We start from the raw sequence: 12,938 nt of genomic DNA, 5'->3' as shown, positions 1-12,938 counted from the left end.
CGGCTGACGTTGATGGTGACATCTCGCCCTGCTGAGACACAGAAACATGTCCTTGCAGGTGTGTAGCAGAGAGCAGCATGAGGGCAGGAAGTGGTTTTCAGAGTCTGACAAGCCGATCTTGGCAGGAAGCGCAGCCTCGCTTTGACAGGAAACTGATCTTAACAGTCAACAGTTCATACACCCACCCACAGGTATCTGACAACGTGGATACTGTCACTCTTTTACTAATAGACCGCTTTATTGATCATGGAATTAATAATAGTCACTGGTGGCATTTGTGTTGTAGATCTTTACATGTAATATCATTAAAATATTACATTTTTCAATGCATGATAGAAGACAGAGTACGGGTTAGAGATGAAGTTGCGTCCTCCATTTAAATGAAGAATGAAAAACCACACTTCTCATATTCATAGTGTGTGACTGACTAAATGACTCAAGAAGAGACAGACAAGCAGGTTTCCTTTGAGGTAGTATTGGAGCTGAAATATCAAATCATACTTAGAATACCTTGGACGAAAGCAGAACAGGAAGTGAGGAAGAAGGGAAGTATTAGGTGAAAACATAAAGCAAAGAAAAAAAAGAATTGTTCTGTGACATTTCATGAGGAAGCAAGTGCGCTGTGAGTGAGAGGAGCTGGGCGCTGCAGCAAAGCAACCCCAGACAGAGCAGCTAGTTGCATGTTGTTGCCGGATAACATTTGGCAAGACAGGAAACGAGAGAAGCAGAGAGACAGAACTAGTGAAGGCACCGACTACTGTGACATCCTTAGCACTCACAACAGTCTCAAAGACAGCAGTGAATTAGCAGGGAAACAGGTGAGGTCTCCTATGAAGGCATTTGAATTTAAATTTTGATTTTGATTGATGCATCCTTGAGAGGAGAGACAAAACTTGAGTCACACACCCTAAAATCTAGAAATGGGCACTGAGGAGAAAGATTTAGAGCCTGCAGCTCAACAACCACCGAAGGAGCAGGGATCACCAGAGAGGGAAAAGGAATCGTCTGGGGAGCCTCCCCAAGGACAAACTTCTGAGACCACCGACCCCCTCAACACGTACAAGTGGCATACCGGCTCAAAGGGAAAACTCAATGACTTGAAAGAAGATGGAGAAGGAGGAGCAGCTTCCTCCACATCTACAATCGATAAGAGTCAAAAGGCCTCCACCAACAAATGGAGCAAGATGCAGAACTGGCGCAAGGCCCTGAGCGAGGACCCTGGAGACAGACATTCATCCAGTGGGAAAGGTGGAGAGGGAGTCAAGCCGGATAAAGGCGCCAGAAAGAACCCCTTCAGAAGGGCCCTGTCCGAGCCTCCCGGGTCACTGTTTGCAGCCCTGTCCCCTTCCTCCGGCTCTGCCAGCTCAGTTCATGCAGCATCATCGTCAGCTGCTGCAGAGACCTCAGGGGTCTCCTCCACAGACCCTTCACAGAAAGGAGGCAGCGGGGCGCTCCTAAAAAAGTACCTGAGGACTGTGTCCCAGAAGCTCAAAAGGCCCAGGCTGCAGAGTCGGAACAGCACCCCAACATTACTGCAAGGTAACCCCAGTTTAGTCAAACTACATCAACTATATTGCTCGGTCTTCCAATTTCATGTTTAAGAGTAGCGCTGTGGTTGGAATGATTAATCTTGTGGTAAATACATCAAATTGTGGTAAAATGTGAATCCCCAGATAATTGTTAAACAGCAAAATGGCCACCTCATGTGGTTAAATATGATTTCCTTACTGTATGTAGGATCATTCAGTGCACACGTACAGTAGCTAGTGCCATATTAGACAAACTCAGTAATAAAAATCAACCTAATAGCAAAGCTGACTAACTTAAAATAAGACAACCTTAAGGAGGAACAGAACAGTATAAAAGTAAAAGATCATTATCGATAATATAATTATATATTAGAATATCTACAAAACTAGTTGCAATGAATTAAATTCTGAGATACTGGAACTTATTTGTCTACCAATAAAAGCTACAGTCAGGTGTACATTCAAATTGGAGATAAATGGAAAACTTATTTTGAAAATCTCTATTTAAAAACTTCAACATTTCAAGCAAAAAAGCAGATCTCAAAAAAGCTAAAGGATATAAAAATCGAATCAAAAGAACTACCAGACCATATTGGGTTGTAACATCATTGTGATGGTATCTTAAACAACATACCAGCAGCTCAATTAAATATACATATACATATATAATATATATATATAAACTTACAGTTTCCCTGTAAGTTATGTGTGATGACACAGGATGTCAAATCTGAGCCTGACGATACAGAAGGATCTGTAGTAACCTTAAGAATACATACCAGTATTCTCAACTAAATATTTATAGACATGCGACAAATTGGATGTCACAATCAGTGGTAAAATGTGTGAAGCAAAAGTGAAGTTTCAAATGTCTGTAATTAAACATTGCTTGAACTACAGCATCAACAACTGCTGTTTTTTAAACACAGAAATCAATTTGTTCATGCAAATTATCAGAAAATGTCCTTCCCCTCTGAAAAAAGACTAAAGCTAGCAGAGTAGCAGAACCCAGACTTTCTTTATGAGTTCTAGCAAACCCTCAAGTTGAACATGGCAAAGACCAAAATCCTCACTTTCCAAAAAAGGTCAAAACTGCTGATAAATGACCCAGAAATATAGCTGTAAATGTAGAGCAGCAAACCAGTTCCGATACTGAGCAAAATTTACAAATCACTCTCACAGGAAACTTCCGCTCTGCTGAGAAGGAACTCAAAGCTAAAGCATTTCAGGCTTACCATTTAGATCCTGAGAGGGACATCGCTGAATAAAATGTAATCAGATCTTGAACACATTGCACTGTGTGGCACTGAGGTGTTTTAATTCTTTTACAAAAATAGCATTCAAGAGTGAACAAAAAAATACATTAACGCTACTACAAGGAACTTTTATTTTGTGTTCATTTTGGCAGTTCCTGTGGACGAAAGTGGTAGTAATTCCGAACGCCTGAGTCCTTTAGAAAACCTCTCATTTTACTGTAGCAAGGTCTGACAGTCTGCCCCTTGCAGTCCTGGTTCTGGCTCTGCCGTGCTTCCCTTTACTCTAGTGCGCCCAGCAATACAGCCTTGGTCTCCAGCAGCGTGGTGTCAGTTTACTACAAAAACTAAGTACATCTTTGGGCCTCGGCTGACTGAGACCACAGAAACAATGAGAAACGTTGGCAAGACACAGACTGAGCAACAATCATCCAGCTGTAAAAGAGATTTCATTTGGATTATAAATATTGATAAACAAGGAGAAAATCTTACATACACATTATTTATGGATGTATTATTGTTGCAGTTGTTTATTATCTATTCTTGTATTTACTTTAATTAAAACATCATGCCAATTAAGCTTATTGAAAAGGAGAAAATTGAAACCTGAAGTGTCTTGCAAATACATGTTGAAGGTTGTGTACACTAAGGGAAAACTACAGACGCACCACAGGATGTGCATAGTTCGTCCTGGTGTGTCATGAAAAGAGAGCGATAGCATCAGTAACGCCGGCAACTCCACAAATAGGAGTGGCCAAGTCCTGTGGGAGATACGTGCCATCATGCCATAATTACCACAAAAAAAGCAAACAAGGGCCAGCGTGTGCCTGTAATTATGTCCATGCACTATTCACATTTATCATTTGACTATATAGTTGGTTCTGCAGAGTGTGAGAAATCAGATGTGATTGTATAGTGTGGTTATAACGCTTGCAACAGTTCAATGCAATTCTATACAAGCTGCATAGTGAAAAATATCAATGTGTGTGCATGTCTGTTTGTGTGTGCATGTCTGTTGATGTGTGCATGTCTGTTTGTGTGTGCATGTCTGTTTGTGTGTGCATGTCTGTTTGTGTGGCAGATTTGGAGGAGGTTGTACCAGCTGAACTCCCAAGACTACAATGGGCCCCGCCTCAGGAGCTGCCCTTGTGGGACATTAGCAATTGTATGCTTGAAGATGGACAAATTCTAATTTCTCCAGATGAAGAGGTACCAACACACACATACATGCCACTCACCAACTCCCCATAGTTCACTAAATGTCATTACATCTGCAGCAAAAAGGTGTAAGCACTACACTTCCAGTTAAGTGATCAAATATGTCTGTGTGTGTGTCTCTTTCTCAGCCAACGATGTGGACTCGAAACCGAGTCAGCAGCTGCCTCTCCAACCTCAGCATGCAGAACCTCTTTGATATCGACACAGGTTAATATATCACCCACACATAATAAAGAACAAACGACACTAAGCCAAACCATAGGAAATTTGGACATGTATGACCAACAAAACAGCTACTGACATCACAGCAGCATTTTGTATGATTGTGCAGACAGTCCCAGAGGAAATGGCTGAATGTTAATGCGTGCGAGTGACAAATGACTTCCTCTACGTTTTTTTGGGGAAGATAACATCTCGCCTGGGTGTTCCAACAGTCAAATGAAAGCTGGTAGTGAGAGTAAGGGCATAATCAGTATCTGCTTGGCTTGTGAAGAAGCTGCACTGTGGAAGTGACGGATCCTGTATTGTTTTTGGGTCGTTGGCTCGTTGGCTCGTTGGCTCGGTGTCACCATCATCATGTTGATGAAGAGAGAAGGCCGATGTTAATGGACAGTTAAAAAAGGCCAGAACCACTTGAGATCAAAGTAACAAGACTGTGGAACAACTCCGGACTAAATGATGGGATTTAGACGCTGGATTGTTTGTGGTGGGGCTTTCGGTAAGGGAAAATCAGTCTGACAGTACTCTACATTTTAAACTTCTACATTCACGTATTTGACTTTAAAATATATCTTTACCTTACAACTGACGGGTTTAAAAAAATGACACTGAAGAGACAAATCAGGAGAAATCATGGCATAATGTGATCTTCTAATTTCATCCTCTGCAAAGCTTTAAATAGTTTTCAATAATGTCTTCTAGCGAAGTATACAAAATTAGTAAAGTTTAGATAGCTGCAGGGCCAGCTGAATACCACATCCTGTATGGCCTAATCTGAAGGTATTTCCTAATATTACAGCTTTAACTAATTGTTTTTTCTTCAGTAGAAGTGCAGAAATAAGTGCTGGCATTGGTGTTGGAGCAGAGACAACACAGAATTTTCAGGGGGGTTTGAACCCAATTAAACATTCTGTTTAGATATTTGAGGCCTGGAAATTATTCAAAGTATCGACCACAAACCCTGAGAGGAAAGAAACTATATTTCTACCAGTATAATTAGCTTTAGTGCAACTAACACAGGTTACCAAGAATATTGAAACACACTGACATAAAGATTACATTTTCAGTTCATTGTCAATATCAAAGAGTTAATTTCTTCCTGATACTCAGAATGTAGCCCTGACCATGTGGCGTCACCAGGTGGCCCTCGACCAAAGAATCAAGATGGCGGTGTGAGGGTGAGTATTGTACACAACAGAGATAACTGCTACCCCCGCATTTCCTGTTGACGTAATACATAATTGCCCTGATACACCATGCTTGCCTTCTTCGCCATTAGGCACTGATCAAGCGACGTCTCGAGAACAGGGCCAAGAGGAACAGCAACACCCAAATTACCCCTAAAGGACTAAACAAAGGAAGCAGGTAAAGTACACTGTACTATTTGTGAAGGCAAATACAGTGCAGTCCATAAGCATACTTGGACATTCAACCATTCTTTGTTGTGTTGGCGCTGTACGCCAGAACATCAGATTTGACATGAAACCTTGAATATGAGATTTAAGTGCATGTATAAAGTCTTGCTAAATGCTAACAATAGCATGCTAACATGCTCACAACGACAATATTTACATGCTGATGTATAGGTACCATGTCAGTAGGCTACAACCTGTGGGGACCATGAATATCTGTACAACATGGCATGGCAATCAATGTGATCTCTACAAGGCCTTCTTTTGGAAACTTACCCCAATGACTTGATTGTTGAAATTCTAATCTATCAATAAATATATCATTCCATATGTATGTAACCTTTCATAGTACATACATAGGTCTGTGAAAGTTCTTTCAATGAGCTAGAGTCACATGGGCACTAACAATGGGTAGTAAAAGGTGAAAGTAAATTGTATTACCCTTAAGAAATCATGTTATTTCACACTTCACATGTTTACTATTTCCATTTTGACTGACTTATTCAACTCTGATTATTTCTAAGGCACTATGGTTCCCGGGAGTCTGTGTCAATTCCAGTCAGTGCATTGGGGAGTCTAGATCTGAGTGCAGACACCAGCACTGTCATCAGGCCAGTCCACAGCTCTATTTTGGGGGAAAAGTACTGCTTTGAGGTAAACTTTGACTTGTGCATTCTGTCTAAGATACAGGCCACTCAAGGAGCATCATACATTGCCCTCAATTGTGTCGAAAAAGACACTTTCTATCCCAGTAAGGCTAACAAGGTTCTGTTGGTTTCATTGCAGGTGATAAACTCTGAGAACACCCACTGCTTTGGATGCTCCTCAGCTGCCGAACGTGATCGTTGGATTGAAGACCTGAGAAGGGCTGCCCAGCCCAACAAGGTAAGCCATTAGCCATTTGTTCCAATGCAATGTATCATGCTTATTCAAAATCCTAATAAAAAGAGTTCAATGCATCTCTGTTCACAGGATAACATTGAGCGCACAGAGAACTCCCTGAGTCTGTGGGTAAATGAAGCTAAGGATCTGCCACCAAAACGGAGTTATTACTGCGAGGTACACCTGGACGGGACCCTGTTCGCCCGCACCAGCAGCCGAGCTGTCGGCAAGCCGCCTAACCGCTCAAGCCTGGCAGGTGACAACTCTACTGGGTCTTCAGGAGGCCTGGGGGCCAGTGGAGGTGTGGCTGGAGGGTGTCAGTTATTCTGGGGAGAATTCTTTGAGCTAGACAACCTGCCGTGTGTCGCCCAAATCACCCTGCACCTCTTCCGAGAAGAAGACCCCAAGAAAAAGCGTCACTCAAGAGATGAATCCAGCCTACACCCGCTGGGTAGTGTGGCCATACCTTTAGCTGAGATACAAAGGAGAACCTATCACGAGAAGTGGTATCCCATTACTCCATACAAGGCCTCAGGCACAGTGGGGAACAAAGAACTGCTGGGTCCACAGGCTTCACTCCGCATCAAGGCTCGTTTTCAGAATTTGCAAGTGCTACCCATGGAGAAATACAAAGAGTTTGCTGAGTATGTGACGGTGGATTATGTGGAAATGTGCAGAAACCTGGAGCCACTTCTGAATGTGAAGGAGAAGGAAGAGCTGGCAGGAGCTCTGGTCCATGTATTGCAGAGCATTGGCAAAGCCAAGGTAGAGTCTCAAAGAAAATGCATAAAAGCTAACGGCACCAAATCTGATTTGAAAAAATACAACAAAAAGGAATAATTTGTTTTCAAATCTAAATGTGTATGCTTCAGGAGTTCCTCCTTGATCTGGGCAGTGCAGAGGTGGAGCGTCTTGGAGAGAAGGAGGCATTGATCTTCAGAGAGAACACATTGGCCACTAAAGCCATAGATGAATACATGAAGCTGGTTGGCCAAAAGTACCTCATTGTCACACTAGGTAAGGAAGCTCAATGGTAAAAGTGGCTTCTTGTAATTGGTATTGATTGGTGCTTTGTATTCATCGAACTCTGTGCTGTCTTTTCACTACAGGAGACTTCATCACCCGTCTTTACGCCTCGGTGGAGAACTGGGAAGTTGACCCTCGTAAATGCCCTGCCTCTGAATTGTCAAACAATCAGAAGCACCTGATGGAAGCCTGTGAGGAAGTGGTGCAGAAGATTATTCAGACCCATGGGTGAGAGAAGAGAACTCATCATAGAAAAAGACATGAAATAACAAATATTCAATGTTTAGGCTCGTGTTTGCGCTGAGGAAAAAGTCCAATTCACAAAGCTGATGCTTGATATGTTTCTTGCCTCCAGACCCTTTCCTGAAGAGTTAAACAAGATCTTCTCTAGCTGGGTGGAGCTATGTGAAGACCAGGGCAGACCAGAGATTGGCCAGCGTCTCATCTCTGCTTCACTCTTCCTTCGATTCTTATGCCCTGCTATCCTCAGTCCTTCTCTTTTTGGCCTGACACAGCCTTATCCAGAGCCAAACACCCTGCGTACCCTCACCTTAACTGCCAAAGTCATCCAGAATCTGGCCAACTTTACCCTGTGAGTGACTTCTTATCTGCTACAAAATCTAGAGAATGGAGAATTGACTTAGTTTACCTTAAGTTGCTTAAGTAAATGAAACATTTTGTTCTGATTCAGGTTTGGAGAGAAGGAGGAGTACATGAGCTTCATGAACGAATTCCTGCAGCAGCACTGGGATGGAATGAGAGGTTTTCTACAAACGGTGTCAAATCTAGACACAGAAATCCCAATGTCTTCCTTTGATGGCTATGTGGATCTGCCTCTATGCTTGGCTGTGCTCCATGGCCTTCTGGTAGACATCATCTATCAGAGGGACCAGGTAGGACAGAAAAGACATGGGTCCAGTTTGGTTGTTAGTTGTAAAGTTTTGTGTAACTCTTGCAGTATTTAACATTTATGTTTACATGAACAGCAAGCTTGTGTATGATTGGACCAGTAGTCTGTTCTGCATTATGTATAGTTGTCAGTGTCCATGAGTCAATTTGGAGACTAACAGGACAAGTCTCCAATTGCCTGCTTACACCTGATAGTAAAACTGTGATCTGTATCCAGAAACTATTTGGATAAAGAGCTGGACATTTGTGTTTCATTTCAATCTGCAAGCCTAGCTCCAGATAGTCAGGCATAATTGACTACATCTTGATGTTTTCATGTACAGCTTGCTTTGATAGCATTTTTCTTATCAATACAAAGCACCAAGGTACTGGTACTAAAGGTACTAAAGAGTGCCTAAATGGGGCCTAACATGCAGCTTGTTTCTCCCTCAGGACACAATTGAAAAGCTGCACCCTCTGCCTTCAATTCTGAATCAGATTACAGAGTCACTTGGCCCAGAAGCACATCGGATCATAATTAGCAGGTATGTTGAAGGCCTATATCACATTTGACTTCTCATCAACTTGGAATGTATTAGGAACTTGAATATGAGGTTGTTACATGTTACTTAGCTGGCTCTTTCTTGCAGCCAAATGGATCAAGCCAAGCCAATGTACATTCCTCCTAAAGACTTGGCCAAGTACAGCCCTCACCAATCATCCCTCCAGCAGCTTCCTGTCGACTCCAAAGGCCTACGAGATGGGTATGATAGTTGTATGTTACTGGGCTCAGCCAATATGGCTTTTAAGATGTCAATAACTATGAAGGTAATTTCTGACTGCCCCTTAAGTTTTTTACCAATGGTTTATTCTCTCATCCATCCATTCATCCATTTCATTTATGTCACATTTTTTGCCAGAGCATTTGATTTATTGATTGCTGTCGGGATGCAATGAAAATTTAAACAAATAGAACAAAAATGTTTTTTAAGAGGATTACCAACCCTATATTTAAGGGCTCTTCAGACAGGCCAGTATAACAGTCACCTTGGATGCAAATACAAGTGATTAACATTTTAAATTGGATATTTTTCATCCCAAACCATACCGTTAAACATTTAGAATATCATATGCACCATGTACAAAAAGAAGTACTGTTTCACTATGTTTACTGCAATAAGTGTGTTGTAAATGAAAGGCTTCTGTCATATTATAGTCAACAATGACTTGATCAATTTGTATGCAAATAAATACACATAGTGTAAAGTACAGATGTAGGATGCTAAAATGATATGCAGATTTTGCAAATGTCCTCATTTGATGTAAGGCACTTAAATAAGTAATATATTTATTCATTCATTACTTCAACAGGGATGGAAGGACTCGGAGGAGTATGAGAGAGAGGAAGCCAGTCACCAGAACCCAGAGTGCTCCACATCGACGTCCTGGTCACGCTAAACATACCTTGAAGAGACAGACAAGTTCTGAAAATCTGCCGACATCTGACAATGAGCAAGAGATGGAGACCAACCAACCACTTATCTCATCACCAAATACTGTGAGTATAAAGAGGCACTGTGAGCTTAGTTCGGCTATTTTGGTGACTGAGCTCAGCAGGTCATGTGCTCGTGCCACTGGTATAAATACTGCTAGACATTCCTAACATTTTACTAGTTGACTATTTTAAAATATTGCATTTTTAATCAGTTGTAATCACCATATTTTGACATGTATGTAGGCACTGAGATAGTGTGACTTTGTGTGGTTAATTAGAAGGAATCAAGTAGACTATCTCTGCTCTTGTTTCAGAATGGCAGTATGAAACGTGCACCTGCACCAGTTCCATGGATCAAAGTCAGCCAAAACAGAGAGTCAAGAGAGATGAAGCCTGAAAATGAGCACTTCAACTTACTTGATAGGGTATGTCAACCTGATTCTGGCTGTACAGCGAAAGATCTCATTATTACATTTCATAAAATGCACAGGGTCAGGAACCTGCTGACCTGGTGAGGCCTTTCTGTGTGGAGTTTTGTATGTTCTCCTAGTGCCTGAGTGAGTTTTCTGCAGGTGCTCCAAAAACATGCAGCTTAGGTTAATTGGTGACTCTATAATGCCTGTAGGTGTGAATGTGAGCGTGAATGGCTATCAGGCCTGTGATTGACTAGCGACTTGTCCAGGGTGTACCCCACCTCTCGCCTAATGTCAGCTGTGATCGGCCCCCATGAAAGGATAAGCAGGTATAGCGAATGGAATGGAATTTCATAAAATGTAAAATTGTCATTCACATCCCAGCACGCTCAAGAGCTATCAGAGCTCCGTCTGGGGATAGAGCAGGTGACAGAGCGTGAGCTTGACATGGCAAAGCGCCTGGAGGACTTCATTATCCAAAGCCAGGACCAGAATGCAATGCTGCAGGCTGAGGTGACTGAGATCCGGAATCAGCTGGCTGTTAGAGAGGAGCAGCTCGCCAGCGCCACCTTCAGGTAAAAGAGTCGAGCTCAAAAGTAATGTACATGTTGCATTTGTCAGCAAGTTTTCCAGTTGTTTATATTTAAAAAGTTTAAAATAAGTTTTTTGATTTCCTGCATTTTGTGTTTTTATCATGAATATGTGTATTCAGTCTGCATATACTGTATTCCACACTTTATAACTTTAATTAGTCTCATAAAGATTAATAAAGCTGTTAATACTTAGATTGGACCGGGTGTAGACAGTTGTAGGCTAGGCTGTGTTAACTGTTACTAATTAGCAGTAAAATATTAGATGGTTCCATGTCATTTTGGTGTTTATATGAACATATCTTCCATCTGTCACAGGCTTGGTGTGATTGAGGAGGAGAGGGAGGAAGATGAGAGGAAGCTAAGTGTTGCCACTGCAGCAGCCGAGAGAATGAACGTACTGGTAAGAAGACGGAAAAAGCTGATTTTCAAGCTTCATTAGTTCATCTCATAATTCACTTTTTATCTATTCATCCACATGTCAGTCAAAACTGCACTGAACTTTGTATAACAATAAAACTCTGTAGTGTATAGTTCATTGCTAAACACAGGCTAACTTGTAACTACTGAGTTCAATTTGTTACCTTCTGCAGCTTCAAGGTGAAAAGCATTCATTTCAAATGTTTTAGCAGTATATTTGCACGATTTGTGTGATTCAATGCTAATTTTTTTTATATTTTAAATACATGTGAGAGTGAGTGTGTTTGTGAGTGTGTTTGCTGCCCTTTTAAATGTTTTGCCTGCAGTTGAATAAATAATGAGCTGTTATTAATTATATTGTGGGGAGAAACCCCTTCTTTGACAGTACACAGTGGTTGAATAGCATCCATGAGTGACCAGATGAATACATACTGATATCTGTTTTATGTGCTCACAGGAGGAGCAGTTTGCAGACCTGCTGAAGGACCTTCACCAACTCACTGAGGCCAACAACAGTGGCCAAAATAAAACTCAGCATCCGGAAAAGCAACACATCAACAGCAACTGAACTCCGACAGTAAAAAGATTTAGAGCTGCAGTGTCACAGTTTTGTGTAAATACATACATAGAGTTCATGTGGAAGTAATTTCCTGAAGTCAGGTCTCTTGATCACTTGTAAGTTTATTTTAAGAACATATTTAGAATGTATTTCAGTGAGCAAACTCTGACTGAGGTGAACATAAAACCTACATGATGTCTGCATTTCAGCTTTCACTGTATATCCCGGCTGCAGATATGTGACTTGTAAACATTTCTGATAAATAAAAGAAATACTGAAGTGTTTCTTTCAGACCATTCTGTGTACACACACACACTTGAGAAAATTTGACAAATACTTATGCTTAATATTCTCAATGATCAATTATCCTTCAGTAACAAAAAAGGAAAATATTCATTTATTTGTGCTTTGAATTTTTGAGTAGGGATAACACAAAATGTGACACTGCGTATTTTGGTGGCATTGTAGTTATTACTGTAGACAGTAGAGAGAGGGCAGGAAATGAGGGACAGAGATGAAAAAAAGGTCCCTGACCGGACTTGAACGGGTAGATACTGCAGTTCATGGTTAGCCTCCTAGATCACAGGGTGCCTTATTCTGCAGTTGCAGTAAAAGAATAGTTTAAGATTGACATTTCACACACTTTACTGTTATGTTATAACATATTAAAATACATGACTGCAGTTTGTCGTGTGTAAACGTGTTTATTTACCAATAAATCTAGTTCAATTCAATTACATCAATTAAATTTACATACATTTTCAATTTAACTACAGTACATCTGTTTCATCAACACAATTCAAATGAAGTGTGTACAATTTAGTTCAGCTCAATTCAATTATATTATATAGATCGATAAAATCAATTCAACATTTCTATTCAATTCAGTAACTAGATCTCATCAATCATTACATTGTACATCTATCATTTGGGCAACTGCATTATAAATCCCAAAAATAAAATGAAACTAATGAAGTAAAATTATTACAATAACATACATACCAACTCAATAATCCTTCTTAAAGGGCACCCTC

The 12,938-nt window shown here is 40.9% G+C and overlaps 1 protein-coding gene across 1 annotated transcript; it reads left to right on the top strand.

The window, feature by feature from the left end:
• The first annotated feature begins 316 nt into the window (after positions 1–316).
• On the top strand, positions 317–12,188 carry rasal3 (RAS protein activator like 3). The gene is made up of 19 exons (XM_076091142.1): positions 317–1,539; positions 3,864–3,991; positions 4,129–4,207; positions 5,330–5,397; positions 5,499–5,584; positions 6,156–6,285; positions 6,418–6,516; positions 6,604–7,278; positions 7,386–7,530; positions 7,623–7,767; positions 7,895–8,131; positions 8,231–8,432; positions 8,881–8,972; positions 9,078–9,191; positions 9,799–9,985; positions 10,237–10,347; positions 10,720–10,910; positions 11,244–11,328; positions 11,803–12,188. The coding sequence occupies exons 1-19, from the start codon at positions 921–923 to the stop codon at positions 11,911–11,913; spliced, it is 3,504 nt and encodes a 1,167-aa protein (XP_075947257.1). The 5' UTR covers positions 317–920; the 3' UTR covers positions 11,914–12,188.
• The last annotated feature ends 750 nt before the right edge of the window (positions 12,189–12,938 follow it).

This window comes from Anarhichas minor, unplaced genomic scaffold, assembly GCF_050575085.1.
Source record: "Anarhichas minor isolate MPS153535 unplaced genomic scaffold, ASM5057508v1 ptg000014l, whole genome shotgun sequence".
Lineage (NCBI taxonomy): Eukaryota > Metazoa > Chordata > Actinopteri > Perciformes > Anarhichadidae > Anarhichas > Anarhichas minor.
Note: the sequence above shows the minus strand (reverse complement) of the source record. Positions and strands in the feature narration are given on the sequence as shown.

Excerpts from the sequence above, each read along its gene's own strand:
- rasal3 (XM_076091142.1), top strand. The coding sequence starts at position 921 with ATGGGCACTGAGGAGAAAGATTTAGAGCCTGCAGCTCAACAACCACCG. Across the intron at positions 5,585-6,155 it reads GGACTAAACAAAGGAAGCAG|GCACTATGGTTCCCGGGAGT; the intron begins GTAAAGTACACT and ends ATTATTTCTAAG. Across the intron at positions 7,279-7,385 it reads AGAGCATTGGCAAAGCCAAG|GAGTTCCTCCTTGATCTGGG; the intron begins GTAGAGTCTCAA and ends TGTATGCTTCAG.